Genomic DNA, 21,852 nt, shown 5'->3' with positions numbered 1-21,852 from the left:
TAATATACATACATGTAGCGTGTTCTTACTTGTATGTAGTCTTCCTCTGTAAATTCTGGTGAGGTGCCCTTTTCTGGAGCCTCAGTAAAGATCTTCTCGGTGGGTACAGCCATTGGCGGGGATAAGGAATGTGGCAAAAACAGCATGCCTTCGAGTTCACATATCTGACTCAGCAGGTTGCTCTCCAGAGCTGTGCCAAAATGAAAAAATGAATTCATGTAAATGAATAAACATGAAAGTGTCTCGGCTTAGAGCCTCAGATACTCCATGGTATAGACTAGAGGCACAGTCTTGCGATTCGTCCTCTCTTAAACCTTTACTTACATCCTTTCTACCGCCCAACCCCTCTGCTATACAGATAATATGGTAGCGAGATCCACCCTTTGGATCTGGTATCAATTCAGGTGCTACTTCAAGTTCCTGTCAGCTTCCTGTAGGCACCTTTAATGAAGAACCATTAAGCCCCAACAGCTGCTGTCCGCCGGAATCAAATTCCTCGTGTGCATAGGCACACTTGACCAGTAAAGTTGATTCTGAATATTGCCCCCATCATGTACAGATGCTATTTTTCTCCGATGGCACAACGAAGGCATAAAGGGCTTTCAAGATTTATACAAAGATGTCTTCTGCAGTTACACAGTTTTCTCATGAATTTGGACTGCCAACAACCCACCTATTCCGCTACTTCCAGGTCCGACATTGTGCAATTTCCCCCTTTCCAAACTACCCCTTTATGCCCCCCCCCAAACAACCCTGGGAAGATCCTCTTGAGCTGAAGCCCACACAAAGGTCCCTGATCTCCAAGATCTACAGTCGGCTCTTATCACTTGACGAGTGTACCACGACCAGAACAAGGGTGGTGTACCATGACCAGAACAAGGGTGGTGTGGGAGCGGTAGCTGGGCATAACATTGACAGAGGAAGGGTGGAAAGGGGCTACTTGTACTCATACAGTCAAGTCCTGCACAGAGTTCACTTTTTTAAAGCCTGACTGTCTGAAATGTTTCCAGAAGTAAAGTGTGACAGATGTCACGCATCTCTATGCAACTTAAGCCACATGTTCTATTCATGCTTGAAGTTGTACCACTTTTGTCAGGACTATTTTAAGACTATGTCTGAACTACTTAAATTAAGAACTGCCTTTTTATCACGATATTTGGGGGCCCTCAGGACTGTAGTCTATTCTTTTTTTCACCCCCCCCCTCCCTTTTTCTCCCCATTGTATCCAAGCCGTCCCGGTCGCTGCTCCAACCCCTCTGCCAATCCGGGGAGGGCTGCAGACTACCACACGCCTCCTCCGATACATGTGGAGTCACCAACCGCTTCTTTTCACCTGACGGTGAGGAGTGTCACCAGGGGGACATAGCGCATGGGAGGATCCCGCTATTCCCCCCCCTCCCCGAACAGGCGCCCCGACCGACCAGAGGAGTCGCTAGTGCAGCAACCAGGACACGTACTCACATCCAGCTTCCCACCCGCACACACGGCCAATTGTGTCTGTAGGGACGCCCGACCAAGCCGGAGGTAATTCGAACTGACGTAGGCAACGGAATAGACCGCTACACTACCCAGACCGCTACACTTCCCAGACCACTACATTACCCAGACCGCTACACTACCCAGACTGCTACTCTACCCAGACCACTACTCTACCCAGACCACTACACTATCCAGACCACTACACTGTTCATTTCCGAACAGATACTTGAGCTTTCACATCTTTGTTCGCACCATGTCGTCTTCTACTCCAGTGGAAATCTGATCAAACCCCATCTATCTCTCAACGGCTTCAGGATGTCATATTTTTTCTAAAACTGTGAAAGATTGGTTAAGAGGTAACTGACAACTCCTTTGGAAAATGGCCACCCTTTGGAACATACTTGAACTCACCGAAGGTCTCACGCCCAGGCTAATCCTCTATCTTATCCTTTTTCTCCCCTTTTCTTTTTGCCACTTTGTTTCATATTTGCTCCTTCAACAGGGAGAGTTCGTTAAGAGATCATGTAACTGGGAGCAGCTTTCAAGTTCTGCTGAGTGTGGGTGAAGGGGTGATGGGGGCTTTGGGGGAATTGGAATAAACAAATGAGGGGGAGTATGGCATTACGTTCTTGTAATATGTTGACCCGATCCTTCACATTAGAATGTCAAGTACAGGGACATGGGAACAGACCTTGAAAATGTCTTTTGAACCTGCTCTCATCAATAAAGAAATGAGTACAAAAAAATCAATGTGTCAACATAAATAGATAGTCCATCCATCCATTATCCAAGCCGCTTATCCCAATTAGGGTCGCGGCATGCTGGAGCCTATTCCAGCAATCACTGGGCGGCAGGTGGGGAGACACCCTGGACAGACCGCCAGTCCATCACAGGGCCTAAATAGATAGTCCCCCCCCCCCACACACACACACACACCTTTTCTCCCCAATTGTATCCAGCCAATTACCCCACTGTTCTGAGCCTTCCCGAGCCATCCCGATCGCTGTTCCACCCCCTCTGTCGATCCGGGGGGCTGCAGACTACCACATGTCTCTTCCCATACATGTGGAGTCACCAGCTGCTTCTTTTCACCTGACAGTGAGGAGTTTCACCAGGGGGACGTAGCACGTGGGAGGATCACGCTATTCCCCCCAGGACACACACCCACATCCGGCTTCCCACCTGTACACACTGCCAAGTATGTAAGTATTGGTCAAGTAAGTATTGGTCTGTATGCCCGACCAAGCCGGAGGTAGCACGGGGGATTCAAACCGGGATCCCCGTGTTGGTAGACAACGGAATAGACCGCTACGCTACCCGGACGCCCCATAAATAGATAATCCTGTCTGTTTCCAAGTCCTTAGTGTCAAACCAAAAGCATATGAGACTACATGGGTGTGTTCTTACTGGGGAGTGTCATGAAGTCGTCTATAAGGTAGACATGATGCTTGTCGGGATCAGAGGCGATGGCGTTCATCTCATTTTGGAACTCGGTGTATAACGGGTCGGTCTTGTTCACCACTCCAATGACAAATATCTCGATTCCAGCCGCATGGGCCTCAGCGGCCACCTCCTCAAGCTGTATGGTATCCCGCCGGTCGGCCTGCCCATCCGTTAGAACCAGAGCAACTCTCCTCACGCCCGGTCGCGAGGCCTGGAACAGCAGGTTCGCACGGTGGAGGGCGCTTCCAGTGAAGGTTCCTTCACCCAGGTAGGGCATCTTCCTGACGGCCGCCTTGATGTCATCCTGGCTGGACTGCTGCGTCAAGCTGACCACCACCATGTCCACGTGGCTGTACAGCACCACGCCGATGCGGCTGGCCTCGCGGCTCACCGACACACGGTCTATGAGGGCGTTCACAAAATCTTTAACCAGTTCAAAGTTTTCTGGTCCCACACTCTCAGAGCTGTCGATCACAAACACCAGCTCCAGTGGGCTCTCTTTGCACCTCAGACCACAACCTGCAGCACAAAGCAGAGGAGGATCAGGGAAATCAGCAGCTGAGTCAGTATCTCAAGCTTCATGTCCTACTGTCGAACCACGGGCAGCAAAGCATGACACCACATCTCCCGGGTACCATGAATAATGAGGAAGTAGGAGAAAACCTCTGAGCAAATCATCTCCAGCTATGAACCTACCACAGATTTCCCTGATTATTTTGATGACTTCATCACTCTGTGGGGAAAAAAGACAGGATTTTAATGCTACGCGACACAAAATGATGTCGTACTGTTTTTATTAGGACTGATCAGAATACCAGTGACATATGTAATGGTACATTTACTCACTGACAATCCTGGTTCCCCCTTCTCACCAGGTCTTCCCTGAATGATTAAACACACATTTAGGGCTTCAGCGATAACTGTTACCAGTACTTTGCTACAGAAGTACAGAGTTGTTCAGCTTTTTAAAAAAAAAAATTATTCCTGCAACAGTGGATTGAAATATTCCCAAGATGGGCAATTTTATGGTACCGTTGGTCCTGCAGATCCTGGCTCTCCGAAGTCTCCCTTCTCTCCTTTTCTTCCCCTGTCTCCAAGAATGCCCCTGTCTCCCTGTGTTTGCCAAGATGCTCTTTATGAATCCAACATTTCGTTTAACAGAATTAAGTGAAAGGTGATGTTACGACGAGCAAAGAGTCATATTGTTTTTTACCTTTTCCCCTGGGAAGCCATCCCCTGGAGGCCCCCGGGGGCCCATTGGCCCCTGAAACCCTGGTTCTCCCTATGAATAACACACAAATATTTATTAAGTTCTTTGTCTTTGGGATAATCTGACCCCCGGCCCTTGTTCCTTTAATGCATCCCTTATTCTAAGGGACAACAAGAACAACAAGAACACCAGGAGCAACAGGAACAACAGGAACAAGAGGAGCAACAGGAGCAATAACAACAACAGAAACAATAAGAACAACAAGAACAAGAGGAGCAACAGGAACAAGAGGAGCAACAGGAGCAATAACAACAACAGAAACAATACGAACAAGAGGAGCAACAGGAACAACAAGAACAACTGGAACAATGAGAACTGGAACAAGAACAAGAGGAGCAACAAGAACAACAGAAACAATAAGAACAACAAGAACAAGAGGAGCAACAAGAACAACAGACAGGACACCTTCAGGTGCTCTGAGAGCTGGAGTGCTGGTGTTTAAACAAGTCTTTCATAGTAAACAGATAACAAAAGATTCTTGAAGTAGTTGTGCATTGTTATTATTTCTCTTTCATATCATATATCTTGTCTATGCGGGGTCAACTTCAATTTTTATAACCATTCCATTGCCCGAAAGAGAGTATGGTACTCTCAGTGCCCTTATATCTACAAACCCCGATTCCAGTGAAGTTGGGACGTTGTGTAAAAGGTGAATAAAAACAGAAGACAATGATTTGCAAATCCTTTTCCACCTATATTCAATTGAATACACTACAAAGACAAGACGTTTAATGTTCAAACTGATAAACTTTATTGTTTTTTGCAAATATTCACTCATTTTGAATTTGATGCCTGCAACACGCTCCAAGCCCTGCTGGTGGAACACGTGCAGAATGTGGCTTGGCATTGTCTTGCTGAAATAAGCAGGGACGTCCCTGAAAAAGACGTCGCTTGGATGGCAGCATATGTTGCTCCAAAACCTGTATGTACCTTTCAGCATTAATGGTGCCTTCACAGATGTGCAAGTTACCCATGATGCCATTGGGCACTAACACCCCCCATACCATCACACATGCTGGCTTTGTGCTGATAACAATCTGGATGGTCCTTTTCCTCTTTAGCCCGGAGGACACGGCGTCCATGATCTCCAAAAACAATGTGAAATGTGGACTCGTCAGACCGCAGCACACTTGTCCACTTTCCGTCAGTCCATCTCAGATGAGCTCGGACCAGAGACGCTGGCGGTGTTTCTGGGTGGTGTTGATATCTGGCTTTGGCTTTGCATGGTAGAGTTTTAACTTGCACTTGGAGATGTAGCGACCAACTGTGTTAACTGACGATGGTTTTCCCAAGTGTTTATCAGTGTGAACATTAAATATCTTGTCTTTGTAGTGTATTCAATTGAATATAGGTCAAAAAGGATTTGCAAATCATTGTATTCAGTTTTTATTCACCTTTTACACAACATCCCAACTTCATTGGAATTGGGATTTGTATATCTTGAATTTGTTTTTGCTGAAAACCAAATGACGTAGTTGTTGGTTGGAGTTTAATTTTGTGTCCATTTTCGCTTTTGCTACTCAGCATGAGAGAACCTATTAACAAGTCTTGTTTTGCTACCAACATGGGGCTCGCCGGTTCGAATCCCCGTGTTACCTCTGGCTTGGTCAGGCATCCCTACAGACACAGCGGGGGAACTGGGGGGAATAGCGTGATCCTCCACGAGCTACGTCCCCCTGGTGAAACTCCTCACTGTCAGGTGAAAAGAAGCGGCTGGTGACTCCACATGTATCGGAGGAGACATGTGGTAGTCTGCAGCCCTCCCCGGATCGGCAGAGGGGGTGGAGCAGAGACCAGGACGGCGGGGGTAATTGGCCGGATACAATTGGGGAGAAAAAGGGGGGGGAAATAGCCACAAAAATAGTCTATTTTTGCCTACTGCTTTACCTTTGGACCTTGAATACCTTCTCCTGGAGGCCCTGGTAAGCCTGGAGGACCAGGTTGCCCAGTGGAGCCCTATAAATGTCACACAGTGAGGTACAGGGGCGATGCTGCCACATTAAGGTAATTTGATATTGGTGATTTGCATTACAATATTTTACCTTGTGAGTCTCTGTGATGGTATTCATTGAAAAAGGTTGTTGTCAAACACATGCACTTACTTACCTTTGGTCCAAAAAGACCAATACCTGGAGGACCTGCAGGCCCAGGGACCCCAGCTGAGCCTCTGTCACCCTGATGGATAAAATAAATTAGCTTTCAACTTCACATGGTTAACAATGTGGAACTTATTATGGTGGTTAGTTGTGTGAATATTTACGTGCATGCAAATGCACGTAAAGTATGAGCGTATGAAGAGAGAGCCGCAGTGAGTCAGGAAGTCATGCTACGAGGAAGGGAGCTAACCTTGGGCCCAGGTAATCCCTTGCCCTCAGCTCCAATTTCCCCTGGAGGCCCTGGTAAGCCTGGCAGCCCCTGTTAATACGAAGAGTGACAGATGTTTCCAGATTCATTTATTCATTAATACAAACCTGAATCTCTTCAGTACATATTCTCATCGTTTGATAAGTCTTCCCTCTCACCTGTGGTCCTGGAAAACCATCGCCCTTTGTGCCTGTTGACCCTGCAGGTCCAGGATTCCCCCTGTCACCCTGAAAGAAAATACAAACAAAATAAGATGTGGCACTAGCAGGCAAAACTTGAGACAAATTTACCATCACCTAAAGCAGTGTGACCTCCGTGTGTCTGTAAATATTACCTTAGGCCCGGGAATTCCTACTCCGTGTTCTCCAACAGGTCCGGCTGTTCCCATTGGCCCAGGTTCTCCCTGTTATGTTGACATAAAAAGGCTGAAATCATTATTGATCTTATTAAGCCTAATTTAATTACTGTGTTAAGTTAGTGTGTTGTTTGGTGGGTACTGGTAGCAAAGTGGATATTAGTACCTTTGACCCTGGTAGGCCACGTCCAGGAGGCCCAGGTGGACCCATAATTCCCAAGCTTCCTGGTTCTCCCTGAACAAAAGTTATTGTTAAACACAACTGTCGTGAAACACCACACACTCAGTTTGATTTATACTTTGATTTATACTGAAATAAAATAGATAAAATAGATTTAATTAGACAAGATGCAGGTTGTTAGGTAAGATACAGATCTCAGCTGGCTGGGATGCAGGTATTGTCTGTGAATGTTCTCGTTCATCCAGGTCATGGTTATCCAAAGGAGTTGAATCAAGTGCAACTGGACTTGGTATATATCCGTGAAGACGTTTCGCCTCTCATCCAAGAGGCTTCCTCAGTTCGTGCCTTTCTGACTAGACCAAGCTAGTCTGACTGGCTGGTGATGAGACTCAGCATTTATCCTCTTTGGAGTTGTTGTCAGAGCTATAGATGTCCATGGCTCTTTGTGTCCCGATGTTTACCAACGCCCGTCGCTAACAGAGCCATAGATATGAGTGGCTCTTTTGTGTACCGATATTTGGCTGCGCTCGTCGCCATCGGAGCTATTGATTTGCATTTGTTTAGCAGCGACGGTCATTGGGGGTGTTAGTTTCGACTTCATTGTTCAGTGGTCATGAGAGTCGTTGGAGCCATTAGTGACCAACTGTTGTTCTTGGAGGCTAGGCTTCCTGGGTCTCCTGGGTAGAGATGAAAGGACGGCATTGTAAGTGGGAGATAGGTGGTGTCGCAGACCTCCTCCTCTGTTGAGGGATGGTTTTTCCAGTTTCGCATACATGGCTTCCTTCACCCCTCTTTCAAACCATCTATCTTCTCTGTCCAAAATGTGTACGTTGCTGTCCTCGAAGGAGTGTGTCTTCTCCTTTAGGTGTAGATAGACTGCTGAGTCTTGTCCTGAGGAGATTGGCCTTCTGTGTTGGGCCATCCGTTTGTGTAGTGGTTGTTTGGTTTCTCCTCCAAGAGGATACATTCTGAGTCTCATCACCAGCCAGTCAGACTAGCTTGGTCTAGTCAGAAAGGCACGAACTGAGGAAGCCTCTTGGATGACAGGCGAAATGTCTTCACGGATATACACTCACTGGCCACTTTATTAGGTACACTTTGCTAGTACCGGGTTGGACCCCCTTTTGCCTTCAGAACTGCCTTAATCCTTCGTGGCATAGATTCAACAAGGTACTGCAAACATTCCTCAGAGAGTTTGGTCCATATTGACATGATAGCATCACGCAGTTGCTGCAGATTTGTCGGCTGCACATCCATGATGCGAATCTCCTGGTCCACCACATCCCAAAGGTGCTCTATTGGATTGAGATCTGGTGACTGTGGAGGCCATTTGAGTACAGTGAACTCATTGTCATGTTCAAGAAACCAGTCTGAGATGATTCGAGCTTTATGACATGGCGCGTTATCCTGCTGGAAGTAGCCATCAGAAGATGGGAACACTGTGGTCATAAGGGGATGGACATGGTCAGCAACAATACTCAGGTAGGCTGTGGCGTTGACACGATGCTCAATTGGTACTAAGGGGCCCGAAGTGTGCCAAGAAAATATCCCCCACACCATTACACCACCACCACCAGCCTGAACCGTTGATACAAGGCAGGATGGATCCATGCTTTCATGTTGTTGACGCCAAATTCTGACCCTACCATCCGAATGTCGCAGCAGAAATCGAGACTCATCAGACCAGGCAACGTTTTTCCAATCTTCTATTGTCCAATTTTGGTGAGCCTGTGCGAACTGTAGCCTCAGTTTCCTGTTCTTAGCTGACAGGAGTGGCACCCGGTGTGGTCTTCTGCTGCTGTAGCCCATCTGCCTCAAGGTTCGACGTGTTGTGCGTTCAGAGATGCTCTTCTGCATACCTCGGTTGTTATGAGTGGTTATTTGAGTTACTGTTGCCTTTCTATCAGCTCGAACCAGTCTGGCCATTCTCCTCTGACCTCTGGCATCAACAAGGCATTTTCGCCCACAGAACTGCCGCTCACTGGATATTTTCTCTTTTTCGGACCATTCTCTGTAAATCCTAGAGATGGTTGTGCGTGAAAATCCCAGTAGATCAGCAGTTTCTGAAATACTCAGACCAGCCCGTCTGGCACCAATAACCATGCCACGTTCAAAGTCACTTAAATCACCTTTCTTCCCCATTCTGATGCTCGGTTTGAACTGCAGCAGATCGTCTTGACCATGTCTACATGCCTAAATGCATTGAGTTGCTGCCATGTGATTGGCTGATTAGAAATTTGCGTTAACGAGCAGTTGGACGGGTGTGCCTAATAAAGTGGCCGGTGAGTGTATACCAAGTCCAGTTGCACTTGATTCAACTCCTTTGGATGCAGGTATTCTTAAGATGCGGGTCTTGTTAGGTAAGATACAGATCACAGCTGGTTGGGGTGCAGGTATTCTTAAGATGCGGGTCTTGTTAGGTAAGATACAGATCGCAGCTGGTTGCGGTGCAGGTATTCTTAAGATGCAGATCTTGTTAGGTAAGATACAGATCTCAGCTGGTTGGGGTGCAGGTATTCTTAAGATGCGGGTCTTGTTAGGTAAGATACAGATCACAGCTGGTTGGGGTGCAGGTATTCTTAAGATGCGGGTCTTGTTAGGTAAGATACAGATCTCAGCTGGTTGGGGTGCAGGTATTCTTAAGATGCGGGTCTTGTTAGGTAAGATACAGATCTCAGCTGGTTGGGATGCAGGCATAGGCGTTTCTAGCCCACTTTTGGGGGTGCTGCAGCACCCCTAAATTGAACCCCAGCACCCCTAAAATTGAAGAGATTTTTTATTTTTTATTTTTTACTGTATGTCCATGTTTAATAAGCTGAAGAAATGTCAAAACCATATCCAGTATATGGTTTAAACGTAATATTTTAACAACAAAAATACAGCACCCCCCATGCTTCGAAAATGGTTTGATCCACCCCCCCAAATTTATCTTGCCTGGCCGGCCAGCACTCTGGGTGCTCAGCACCCCTAAAGCTCTGATCCTAGAATTGCCCCTGGATGCAGTTATTCTCAATTAGGTAATGCGGAGAAGACAAATGTTTGATATTGATATTTAATTCATTTTGATATACTCTATTGATCCCTGTAGGAGAGTTACGCTCTGCATGTAACCCATCCTAGCTGTGTAGCTAGGAGCAGTGGGCAGCCACCGTGCAGCGCCCGGGGACCAACTCCAGTTCTTCTTGCCGTGCCTCAGTCAGGGACACAGACAGGAGTATTAACCCTAACGTGCATGTCTTTTTGATGGTGGGGGAAACCGGAACACTCGGAGAAAACCCACCGCAGACACGGGGAGAACATGCAAACTCCACACAGAGGACGACCTGGGATGACCCCCAAGATTAGACAACCCAAGGGTTTGAACCCAGGACCTTCTTGCCATGAGGCAACAGCGCTAACCACTGGGCCACCGTGCAGTGGATAATCAGGTAAAACTTGCAACCAGGACAACCTTGCTTCCCTTGAGCCAGGCACACAGATAGGTTGTTGTTCTCATAAAAGGTGCTCAGATGACTTTGTCTGAGAGCGAAGGTTGATCAACAGCTGTACTAAGTAATTCAATACAACTGCAATTGTCACGTGACATTTTGGTGGTTACAGTTTGACCAAAATCGGACATCAGGTTTAACTTTTCATGTCTAAAAACCTTGAACACATTATGACTATTGACTGTCTATTATTGTGCTTTATACCTTTACCCATGACTTTTCTCAACTGTCTCAACAAGTGTGGAGGGGTCTAGTCCTCATAAATATTCATGAGCTGACCTTTGTTTAGAGGGTTTGCAGTAAGGGGGTGTAGGGTTTGATATAGTGATGATTTGATCTGATTGACTATGTAAATGAGTGTCTTATGACAGGAGCATCAGATAAGTTGAGAGAAGCTGAACTAGGGGGCGCTCTGTTAAAAAGAGAAAAATAGAAAAACCGAATCCTGCCTTTCATACTTGTTTTACTTTCAGTAGAAAGAGACAGTAGAAAATGCATGGCGATTACTCCTGAAGCATGTGCAGACTGACTGCAACAGTTAATGTCCCCAGGTAAGATCACTTTGAGTGACAGCATTGACGGTATGGACAGGTAGACACTGGCCCTCATTTCTTCAGCTGATTACAAGCTGGAGAAAACACACTGAGATGTTGCATAAACAGTTCTTTAAATGACGAATTTGTAATAATTAATAAAACACCAAGACACAAATCAAAGTGTCGCTTGTAATCATCTTACATGACCTTATCTCGGCCATTGTAGCTAATCCCTAAAAATTCTACACACCCTCCTCTCATGAAGACAGGGTTCTCAACCTGACCCAAGCTAAATAGCTCTGACGCTCTATTTCCCAACCGGCAAGCAGAGGTCTGACCTTGACCGTACTTAAACCACACATTTTTAGTGGGCAGTACTTGAGCTATTTGGGTGTTACCTGTACTTAACATACCTTAGCTCCTGCTGGTCCGACTGGGCCTGGGGATCCAGAGAGTCCCCTTAACCCACGGTCACCTCTGTCCCCCTGTAAAACACATACAGTACATTAACATACTTGCCATTACACACTGTCTCCAAACGTCAAAGCCGTGTAATGGACCAAAGTTCTTAACCTTGGCGTCATACCGTTTACATAAGCAAACCTTGGTCTTCGGGTAGACGATGCGGCCTCATGCTGATCTATCTCGACAGAATAAAACTAAAGCCACTCTCTCTGCCTGATCAATCTTCCCCTGAACTGCTAGCTGTTAAGCTCTATGGCTCTACACCCATCATTGTTGCTGCTCTGTATAGACCACCTAAGGCAACGAATACTTTCATCGCTGAACTCTCGACAGTTTTAACCACCCTTACTGCAATGTCTCCCAATATGATCCTAATGGGGGACTTAATGTTCTTTTTGTTTGTTTGTTTTTTTTTTAACTTTTTCCCCTTTTTTCTCCCCAATTGTATCCGACCAATCACCCCACTCCTCCGAGCCGTCCCGGTCACTGCTCCACCCCCTCTGCTGATCCAGGGAGGGCTGCAGACTACCACATGTCTCCTCCAATACATGTGGAATCACCAGCCGCTTCTTTTCACCTGACAGTGAGGAGTTTCACCAGGGGGACGTAGCACGTGGGAGGATCACGCTATTCCCCCCAGTTCCCCCTCTACCCCAAACAGGGGCCCTGACCGACCAGAGGAGGCACTAGTGCAGCGACCAGGATATATACCCACATCCAGCTTCCCACCTGCAGACACGGCCAATTGTGTCTGTAGGGATGCCCGACCAAGCTGGAGGCAACACGGGGATTCGAACCACCGATCCCTGTGTTTGTAGGCAACGCAAAAGACCACTATGCTACCCGGACGCCCTCGACAGTAAAGATTTTAAAGCAAAGTTAGATTGGTTTGATCTAACACAATATGTCAACTTTACAACCCACACCATTTATTTATTTATTTTAAGGAGTTGTTCCTTATCTGATGCGAGGGTCTACAGACAGGATGCTGTGTTGCTATAAAGCCCACTGACGCAAATTTGTAATTGGTGATGATGGCTATACAAATAAAATGGACTAAACCAAGGGTCATATCCTTGACTTAGTTTGCTGTTCTGACATCACATCTTATTATACCACCTCTGCTGAATTACCCATCTCTGACCACGAAGTTGCGTTATCCAACACCAACCTACTGCTCAGTAAATCAAGGGTGCATCGTACCATATCATACCGCAACATTAGATATGTTAATCCAGATGATCTCAGCAGATCCCACCTCCTCACTCCCTGATCTTATGGATCTTATCTTCAAGGCTATAGGTTGGCACCTTGAGAGTCTTTGCACCTGGACTAGACTTGCTGTTCACAAACAAATGTATTCAAATCATATACTTCATTACAAAAATGCTCTTTCAACAGCTAAAACATCATATTATGCAAATATCGTCAGTACAGTTGAAGGGGATACTGGAACTCTTCTCCACAGTTAAAAGTTTACTAAATCCACCTGAAACTAATATGAACAGTATTGTAATTCAGTATTCTAATGAACAATGATCTGCTTTTTTGAAGTTTTTCAAATCCTACATTAGTACCATTCATGAGTTGCTAGCATCTGCTAACATCATGCAGACTGACTTACCATCAACAGCACCATGAAACTGTCCCCATCCACTGTCCTATGTGACTTCAGTTTTCCCACTGAAAATCACATTTTTGAACTTATTACCAAGTCTAGCACTTCCACATGTCATCTGGATCCTATTCCCACAACCCTAGTTAAAATAGGCCTGTCCTCTATCATCTCCCTGATAACCACCATCATCAACTCCTCTCTGTCCACTGGTACAGTATCCCCTTCACTGAAGGTTGCCGTAATCAGACCAACTCGGGCAAAAAAACCAACAAAAAAAACCAATTCAGATTCCAATGACCAAAACAACTACTGGCCTAGTTCTAATTTACCATTCGTCTCCAAAATCCTTCAGCGGGTAGTTGCATCTCAACTCCAGATCTACCTTGAAAACAATAATCTCTTTGAACAATTCCAAATGGGCCTTTGCCTCAAACATAGCACAGAAACAGCCCTGGTTAAGATCGCTAATGACCTCCTTCATGCAGCTGACTCCAGTCTACTCTCTATCCTCATCCTCTTTGACCTCACCGCAGCCTTGACACTATATCCCATCAGCTCCTCTTTGATTGTCTGGCTAGCATTGGAGTTGGGGGCACTGTGTATCATTAGTTTGCTTCCTACCTTACAGACAGGGCACATTTTGTACAAATTTAGAGTTACCAGTCAGAAAGTTTGATAGTTCTTCATGGAGGTCCACAGGTTCAATGTTGGGGCCCACTCCTGTTTATTATTTAACTCCTCCCTCTTGGCAATATCTTCTGGCACTATAATGTCCATTTCCACTGCTATGATGATGATACACAACTTTATGTGTCCACGAAGCCCACTTCCACTCTCCCCTCCAGTACCCTCCCTGCTTGTTTCCATGACATACAGATATGGATGACTAACAATTATCTGAAATTCAACATTAGTAAAACTGAGCTACTCCTCATTGGCACTAAATCTACACTCTCAAGAACTAATATTTGTTCACTCCTCATTGCTGGAGCCACTATACCTATCTCCACTCAGGCTAAGAGCCTTGGTGTTATCCTAGATAGTACCCTTTCCTTTTCTGGTCATATAAACAATATCTCCCGGACTGCCTTTTTCCATCAGTGAAACATCTCCAGACTAAACCCTGCTTTACACAGAAGTCTTAGTCAATGCTTTGGTCACATCATGCATTGACTACTGCAATGCGATCCTGGCAGACATCCCCAACAAACTTATTCACCGACTTCAACTCATCCAGAATTCTGCAGCACGGATTATTACACGTTCAAAGTCCACTGACCATGTCTGTCCCCTGCTGATTCAATTACACTGCCTTCCTGTCACAGAGGATTAATTTTAAAACATGTATTATTAACAGTCAAACCTCTTCATCACAGACCTCCTTCAGACTTACACTTCATCTCGCTCCCTGCAGTCTTCACCAGCCGGTCTATTGGCACTACCAGCCATCAACCTCAGCACAATGGGTGCCAGGGCTTTTTCTTCTGCTGCACCCAAACTCTGGAACTCCATTCCTTGTCACATCCGCTTACTGGTCTCGACTACAGAATTCCAATCTGTTCTTAAAACCCACCTTTTTAAACTAGCATACTCACTTTAACAGCATTAACAGCATCAAATCCATCTTTCGGTAACACTTTAGTATGGGGAACATATACACCATTCATTAGGTGCGTATTAGCATGCAAATTAGCAACATATTGGCTCTTCATTGGTCTTTATTAAGCACTTATTAATGCCGTATTCTGCATGGCCTTATTATACAACCAGTAAGCCATTATCTATGAGTTTTCCCTCTACAACCTCAGAATTATTGCTTATTAGTAGTACCATCTCAATATGCTTTGCTTAGTATGGCCTTTATAAGGTGGTAGTACCACAAGAAGAGTTATTCTCCCTTACTAACACTTAATGAATATGGTCTGTTCTTACATAACAAAACACAAAACTACAAGTGTTCATAGTGTTAAATTACTGTAAATTAAGTTTTTGTTACTTAGAATATGTTCCCCATACTAAAGTGTTACCCATCTTTCTTTAAAAACTGCTGATGTATGCTCTATTGCTTATTGTGTGTTTTATTGTTGATTGCACTAATGTTTTTACTGCATTGTTTTAATGTATTTGATGTAAGGTGACCTTGAGTGTCATTAAAGGTGCCTTTAAATAAAATATGTATTATATTATTATCGTTATTATTATTATTATTATTATCTTTTATCCCACCCTCTCAATTCTGCCCCATGTCAACCAGACCACTAAAACTGCCTTCTTCTACCTTCACAATGTTACCTGCCTCTGACCCTCACCGTCACCTACTTCTGCAGAAACACTCCATGCATTCATAGTGTCCATGCTTGATAACTGCAACAGCATCCTTTACAGTACCACGAACACAGTCCTCAATGAACTTCAATATGTACATAACCCGAACGACCATCTGCTCACCAGCAGATGCTCAGGGGCTCACATCCCCCCTGCCCTCCAAGAGCTCCACTAGCTCCCAGTTAAACTTCAAAATTCTACTTATCACCTGCAAGGCTCTTAACAACATGGCTCCCCCTACCACTCCAACCTCCACCAGCACACCCCATCCCATTTCCTCAGGTCCACTAATACCAACCTCCTGGAAGTCACCAGGACCAAGCGGACCTGGGGTGACAGGGCCCTTTCAGTGGCCACCCTCTCTGTGGAACACTTCCAAACCACACCAAAGCTGCCCTGACTCTGTCTGCGTTCAAAAAGGCCTCCAAACTCATTTCTTCAGACTAACCCTTCCCAGCTAACCTCCATCCCCCCGTTTTCGTTGCCTCGTTCATCACCATGGTAAAGCATCTTTGAATATTTACAAAAGTGCTATTTAAGTCTTATGTATTATTGTTATTATTATTATTGTTATTCCACAATTTTGGTGTATTGACTTATTAATTAAATACAATCATTCTAATGAATGGTGTATAAAGAGTTACCCCATGATTTCTGCACTCTTTGTGGTTACTTTTCCGCTTCACAAAACACTTTGATGAGAACCACCTGCATGTGAAAGAATGCAGTATTGGCTCAGGCTGTTGTCCGGTGTTGAATAATATGGACGTCCTCTTTATGAGTGGTCGTGTGTGCATCTGCACAAAAGACATGACCAGTCACCAACTGACGCCGGCTGTTATTTTTGCTCCTCAACAGCATTCCTACTAGTGCCTACAGCTGAGCCTTTCTCTACTTGAACATGAAAGCATTATTTGCCTGTTTTCTGACCTGTGTTTGTGAGTGGTTGTGGTTTTCTGACCTGTGTTTGTGAGTGGTTGTGGTTTTCTGAGTTGTGTTTGTGAGTGGTTGTGGTTTTCTGTGTTGTGTTTGTGAGTGGTTGTGGTTTTCTGAGTTGTACCTGTGAGTGGTTGTGGTTTTCTGGGTTGTGTTTTGTGAGTGGTTGTGGTTTTCTGAGTTGTGTTTTGTGAGTGGTTGTGGTTTTCTGTGTTGTGTTTGTGAGTGGTTGTGGTTTTCTGTGTTGTGTTTTGTGAGTGGTTGTGGTTTTCTGTGTTGTGTTTTGTGAGTGGTTGTGGTTTTCTGGGTTGTGTTTTGTGAGTGGTTGTGGTTTTCTGAGTTGTGTTTTGTGAGTGGTTGTGGTTTTCTGGGTTGTGCTTTGTGAGTGGTTGTGGTTTTCTGTGTTGTGCTTGTGATTGGTTGTGGTTTTCTGGGTTGTGTTTGTGAGTGGTTGTGGTTTTCTGGGTTGTGTTTTGTGAGTGGTTGTGGTTTTCTGAGTTGTGTTTGTGAGTGGTTGTGGTTTTCTGTGTTGTGTTTTGTGAGTGGTTGTGGTTTTCTGGGTTGTGTTTTGTGAGTGGTTGTGGTTTTCTGAGTTGTGTTTTGTGAGTGGTTGTGGTTTTCTGGGTTGTGTTTTGTGAGTGGTTGTGGTTTTCTGAGTTGTGTTTGTGAGTGGTTGTGGTTTTCTGAGTTGTGTTTGTGAGTAGTTGTGATTTTCTGGGTTGTGTTTGTGAGTGGTTGTGGTTTTCTGGGTTGTGTTTGTGAGTGGTTGTGGTTTTCTGGGTTGTGTTTTGTGAGTGGTTGTGGTTTCCTGGGTTGTTTGTGAGTGGTTGTGGTTTCCTTGGTTGTGTTTTGTGAGTGGTTGTGGTTTTCTGAGTTGTGTTTTTTGAGTGGTTGTGGTTTCCTTGGTTGTGTTTTGTGAGTGGTTGTGGTTTTCTGAGTTGTGTTTTGTGAGTGGTTGTGGTTTTCTGAGTTGTGTTTTGTGAGTGGTTGTGGTTTTCTCAGTTGTGTTTTGTGAGTGGTTGTGGTTTCTGAGTTGTGTTTGTGAGTGGTTGTGGTTTTCTGGGTTGTGTTTTGTGAGTGGTTGTGGTTTCTGAGTTGTGTTTGTGAGTGGTTGTGGTTTTCTGGGTTGTGTTTTGTGAGTGGTTGTGGTTTTCTGGGTTGTGTTTGTGAGTGGTTGTGGTTTTCTGGGTTGTGTTTTGTGAGTGGTTGTGGTTTTCTGGGTTGTGGTTTTGTGAGTGGTTGTGGTTTTCTGGGTTGTGTTTTGTGAGTGGTTGTGGTTTTCTGAGTTGTGTTTTGTGAGTGGTTGTGGTTTTCTAGGTTGTGTTTGTGAGTGGTTGTGGTTTTCTGAGTTGTGATTGTGAGTGGTTGTGGTTTTCTGAGTTGTGTTTTGTGAGTGGTTGTGGTTTCCTTGGTTGTGTTTTGTGAGTGGTTGTGGTTTCCTTGGTTGTGTTTTGTGAGTGGTTGTGGTTTCCTTGGTTGTGCCTGTGAGTGGTTGTGGTTTTCTGAGTTGTGTTTTGTGAGTGGTTGTGGTTTTCTGGGTTGTGTTTGTGGTTTTCTGAGTTGTGCCTGTGAGTGGTTGTGGATTTCTGAGTTGTGTTTTGTGCGTGGTTGTGGTTTTCTGAGTTGTGTTTTGTGAGTGGTTGTGGTTTTCTGAATTGTGGTTTTGTGAGTTGTGTTTTGTGAGTGGTTGTGGTTTTCTGAATTGTGGTTTTGTGAGTTGTGTTTTGTGAGTGGTTGTGGTTTTCTGAGTTGTGTTTGTGAGTGGTTCTGGTTTTATGGGTTGTGTTTTGTGAGTGGTTGTGGTTTCTGAGTTGTGTTTGTGAGTGGTTGTGGTTTTCTGTGTTGTGTTTTGTGAGTGGTTGTGGTTTTCTGGGTTGTGTTTTGTGAGTGGTTGTGGTTTTCTGGGTTGTGTTTGTGAGTGGTTGTGGTTTTCTGGGTTGTGTTTTGTGAGTGGTTGTGGTTTTCTGAGTTGTGTTTTGTGAGTGGTTGTGGTTTTCTGGGTTGTGTTTTGTGAGTGGTTGTGGTTTTCTGTGTTGTGCTTGTGATTGGTTGTGGTTTTCTGGGTTGTGTTTGTGAGTGGTTGTGGTTTTCTGGGTTGTGTTTTGTGAGTGGTTGTGGTTTTCTGAGTTGTGTTTGTGAGTGGTTGTGGTTTTCTGTGTTGTGTTTTGTGAGTGGTTGTGGTTTTCTGGGTTGTGTTTTGTGAGTGGTTGTGGTTTTCTGAGTTGTGTTTTGTGAGTGGTTGTGGTTTTCTGGGTTGTGTTTTGTGAGTGGTTGTGGTTTTCTGAGTTGTGTTTGTGAGTGGTTGTGGTTTTCTGAGTTGTGTTTGTGAGTAGTTGTGGTTTTCTGGGTTGTGTTTGTGAGTGGTTGTGGTTTTCTGTGTTGTGTTTGTGAGCGGTTGTGGTTTTCTGGGTTGTGTTTTGTGAGTGGTTGTGGTTTCCTGGGTTGTTTGTGAGTGGTTGTGGTTTTCTGTGTTGTGTTTTGTGAGTGGTTGTGGTTTTCTGTGTTGTGTTTTGTGAGTGGTTGTGGTTTTCTGTGTTGTGTTTTGTGAGTGGTTGTGGTTTCCTTGGTTGTGTTTTGTGAGTGGTTGTGGTTTTCTGAGTTGTGTTTTTTGAGTGGTTGTGGTTTCCTTGGTTGTGTTTTGTGAGTGGTTGTGGTTTTCTGAGTTGTGTTTTGTGAGTGGTTGTGGTTTTCTGAGTTGTGTTTTGTGAGTGGTTGTGGTTTTCTCAGTTGTGTTTTGTGAGTGGTTGTGGTTTCTGAGTTGTGTTTGTGAGTGGTTGTGGTTTTCTGGGTTGTGTTTTGTGAGTGGTTGTGGTTTCTGAGTTGTGTTTGTGAGTGGTTGTGGTTTTCTGGGTTGTGTTTTGTGAGTGGTTGTGGTTTTCTGGGTTGTGTTTGTGAGTGGTTGTGGTTTTCTGGGTTGTGTTTTGTGAGTGGTTGTGGTTTTCTTGGTTGTGTCTTGTGAGTGGTTGTGGTTTTCTGGGTTGTGTTTTGTGAGTGGTTGTGGTTTTCTGGGTTGTGTTTTGTGAGTGGTTGTGGTTTTCTGTGTTGTGGTTTTGTGAGTGGTTGTGGTTTTCTGGGTTGTGTTTTGTGAGTGGTTGTGGTTTTCTGAGTTGTGTTTTGTGAGTGGTTGTGGTTTTCTAGGTTGTGTTTGTGAGTGGTTGTGGTTTTCTGAGTTGTGATTGTGAGTGGTTGTGGTTTTCTGAGTTGTGTTTTGTGAGTGGTTGTGGTTTCCTTGGTTGTGTTTTGTGAGTGGTTGTGGTTTCGTTGGTTGTGCCTGTGAGTGGTTGTGGTTTTCTGAGTTGTGTTTTGTGAGTGGTTGTGGTTTTCTGGGTTGTGTTTGTGGTTTTCTGAGTTGTGCCTGTGAGTGGTTGTGGATTTCTGAGTTGTGTTTTGTGCGTGGTTGTGGTTTTCTGAGTTGTGTTTTGTGAGTGGTTGTGGTTTTCTGAATTGTGGTTTTGTGAGTTGTGTTTTGTGAGTGGTTGTGGTTTTCTGAATTGTGGTTTTGTGAGTTGTGTTTTGTGAGTGGTTGTGGTTTTCTGAGTTGTGTTTGTGAGTGGTTCTGGTTTTATGGGTTGTGTTTTGTGAGTGGTTGTGGTTTCTGAGTTGTGTTTGTGAGTGGTTGTGGTTTTCTGGGTTGTGTTTTGTGAGTGGTTGTGGTTTCTGAGTTGTGTTTGTGAGTGGTTGTGGTTTTCTGGGTTGTGTTTGTGAGTGGTTGTGGTTTTCTGAGTTGTGTTTGTGAGTGGTTGTGGTTTTCTGGGTTGTGTTTGTGAGTGGTTGTGGTTTTCTGGGTTGTGTTTTGTGAGTGGTTGTGGTGTTCTTGGTTGTGTCTTGTGAGTGGTTGTGGTTTTCTGGGTTGTGTTTTGTGAGTGGTTGTGGTTTTCTGGGTTGTGTTTTGTGAGTGGTTGTGGTTTTCTGGGTTGTGGTTTTGTGAGTGGTTGTGGTTTTCTGGGTTGTGTTTTGTGAGTGGTTGTGGTTTTCTAGGTTGTGTTTGTGAGTGGTTGTGGTTTTCTGAGTTGTGATTGTGAGTGGTTGTGGTTTTCTGAGTTGTGTTTTGTGAGTGGTTGTGGTTTCCTTGGTTGTGTTTTGTGAGTGGTTGTGGTTTCCTTGGTTGTGTTTTGTGAGTGGTTGTGGTTTCCTTGGTTGTGCCTGTGAGTGGTTGTGGTTTTCTGAGTTGTGTTTTGTGAGTGGTTGTGGTTTTCTGGGTTGTGTTTGTGGTTTTCTGAGTTGTGCCTGTGAGTGGTTGTGGATTTCTGAGTTGTGTTTTGTGCGTGGTTGTGGTTTTCTGAGTTGTGTTTTGTGAGTGGTTGTGGTTTTCTGAATTGTGGTTTTGTGAGTTGTGTTTTGTGAGTGGTTGTGGTTTTCTGAATTGTGGTTTTGTGAGTTGTGTTTTGTGAGTGGTTGTGGTTTTCTGAGTTGTGTTTGTGAGTGGTTCTGGTTTTATGGGTTGTGTTTTGTGAGTGGTTGTGGTTTTCTGGGTTGTGTTTTGTGAGTGGTTGTGGTTTTCTGGGTTGTGTCTTGTGAGTGGTTGTGGTTTTGTGAGTTGTGGTTTTGTGAGTTGTGTTTTGTGAGTGGTTGTGGTTTTCTGAGTTGTGTTTTGTGAGTGGTTGTGGTTTTCTGAATTGTGGTTTTGTGAGTTGTGTTTTGTGAGTGGTTGTGGTTTTCTGGGTTGTGTCTTGTGAGTGGTTGTGGTTTTGTGAGTTGTGGTTTTGTGAGTTGTGGTTTTGTGAGTGGTTGTGGTTTTCTGAGTTGTGTTTTGTGAGTGGTTGTGGTTTTCTAGGTTGTGTTTTGTGAGTGGTTGTGGTTTTCTGAATTGTGGTTTTGTGAGTTGTGTTTTGTGAGTGGTTGTGGTTTTCTGAATTGTGGTTTTGTGAGTTGTGTTTTGTGAGTGGTTGTGGTTTTCTGAGTTGTGTTTGTGAGTGGTTCTGGTTTTATGGGTTGTGTTTTGTGAGTGGTTGTGGTTTCTGAGTTGTGTTTGTGAGTGGTTGTGGTTTTCTGGGTTGTGTTTGTGAGTGGTTGTGGTTTTCTGAGTTGTGTTTGTGAGTGGTTGTGGTTTTCTGGGTTGTGTTTGTGAGTGGTTGTGGTTTTCTGGGTTGTGTTTTGTGAGTGGTTGTGGTTTTCTGGGTTGTGTTTTGTGAGTGGTTGTGGTTTTCTGAGTTGTGTTTTGTGAGTGGTTGTGGTTTTCTAGGTTGTGTTTGTGAGTGGTTGTGGTTTTCTGAGTTGTGATTGTGAGTGGTTGTGGTTTTCTGAGTTGTGTTTTGTGAGTGGTTGTGGTTTCCTTGGTTGTGTTTTGTGAGTGGTTGTGGTTTCCTTGGTTGTGTTTTGTGAGTGGTTGTGGTTTCCTTGGTTGTGCCTGTGAGTGGTTGTGGTTTTCTGAGTTGTGTTTTGTGAGTGGTTG

The 21,852-nt window shown here is 44.7% G+C and overlaps 1 protein-coding gene across 1 annotated transcript in view; it reads right to left on the bottom strand.

The window, feature by feature from the left end:
* col28a1a (collagen, type XXVIII, alpha 1a) overlaps positions 1-21,852 on the bottom strand; it is a 41,156-nt gene that overhangs the window by 1,347 nt on the left and 17,957 nt on the right. Inside the window, exons 20-32 of the mRNA XM_056298918.1 lie at positions 11,530-11,601; positions 7,078-7,146; positions 6,891-6,959; positions 6,715-6,783; positions 6,539-6,607; positions 6,299-6,367; positions 6,080-6,148; positions 4,136-4,204; positions 3,955-4,035; positions 3,769-3,804; positions 3,619-3,655; positions 2,887-3,441; positions 30-190 (exon numbers count right to left, since the gene is read on the bottom strand). Coding sequence (XP_056154893.1) covers positions 30-190; positions 2,887-3,441; positions 3,619-3,655; positions 3,769-3,804; positions 3,955-4,035; positions 4,136-4,204; positions 6,080-6,148; positions 6,299-6,367; positions 6,539-6,607; positions 6,715-6,783; positions 6,891-6,959; positions 7,078-7,146; positions 11,530-11,601 — 1,425 coding nt within the window. The remainder of the gene's footprint in view (positions 1-29; positions 191-2,886; positions 3,442-3,618; positions 3,656-3,768; positions 3,805-3,954; positions 4,036-4,135; positions 4,205-6,079; positions 6,149-6,298; positions 6,368-6,538; positions 6,608-6,714; positions 6,784-6,890; positions 6,960-7,077; positions 7,147-11,529; positions 11,602-21,852) is intronic.

The sequence above is a fragment of the Lampris incognitus genome, chromosome 18, assembly GCF_029633865.1.
Source record: "Lampris incognitus isolate fLamInc1 chromosome 18, fLamInc1.hap2, whole genome shotgun sequence".
Classification (NCBI taxonomy): domain Eukaryota; kingdom Metazoa; phylum Chordata; class Actinopteri; order Lampriformes; family Lampridae; genus Lampris; species Lampris incognitus.
This window is presented reverse-complemented; position numbering and strand designations above follow the sequence as displayed.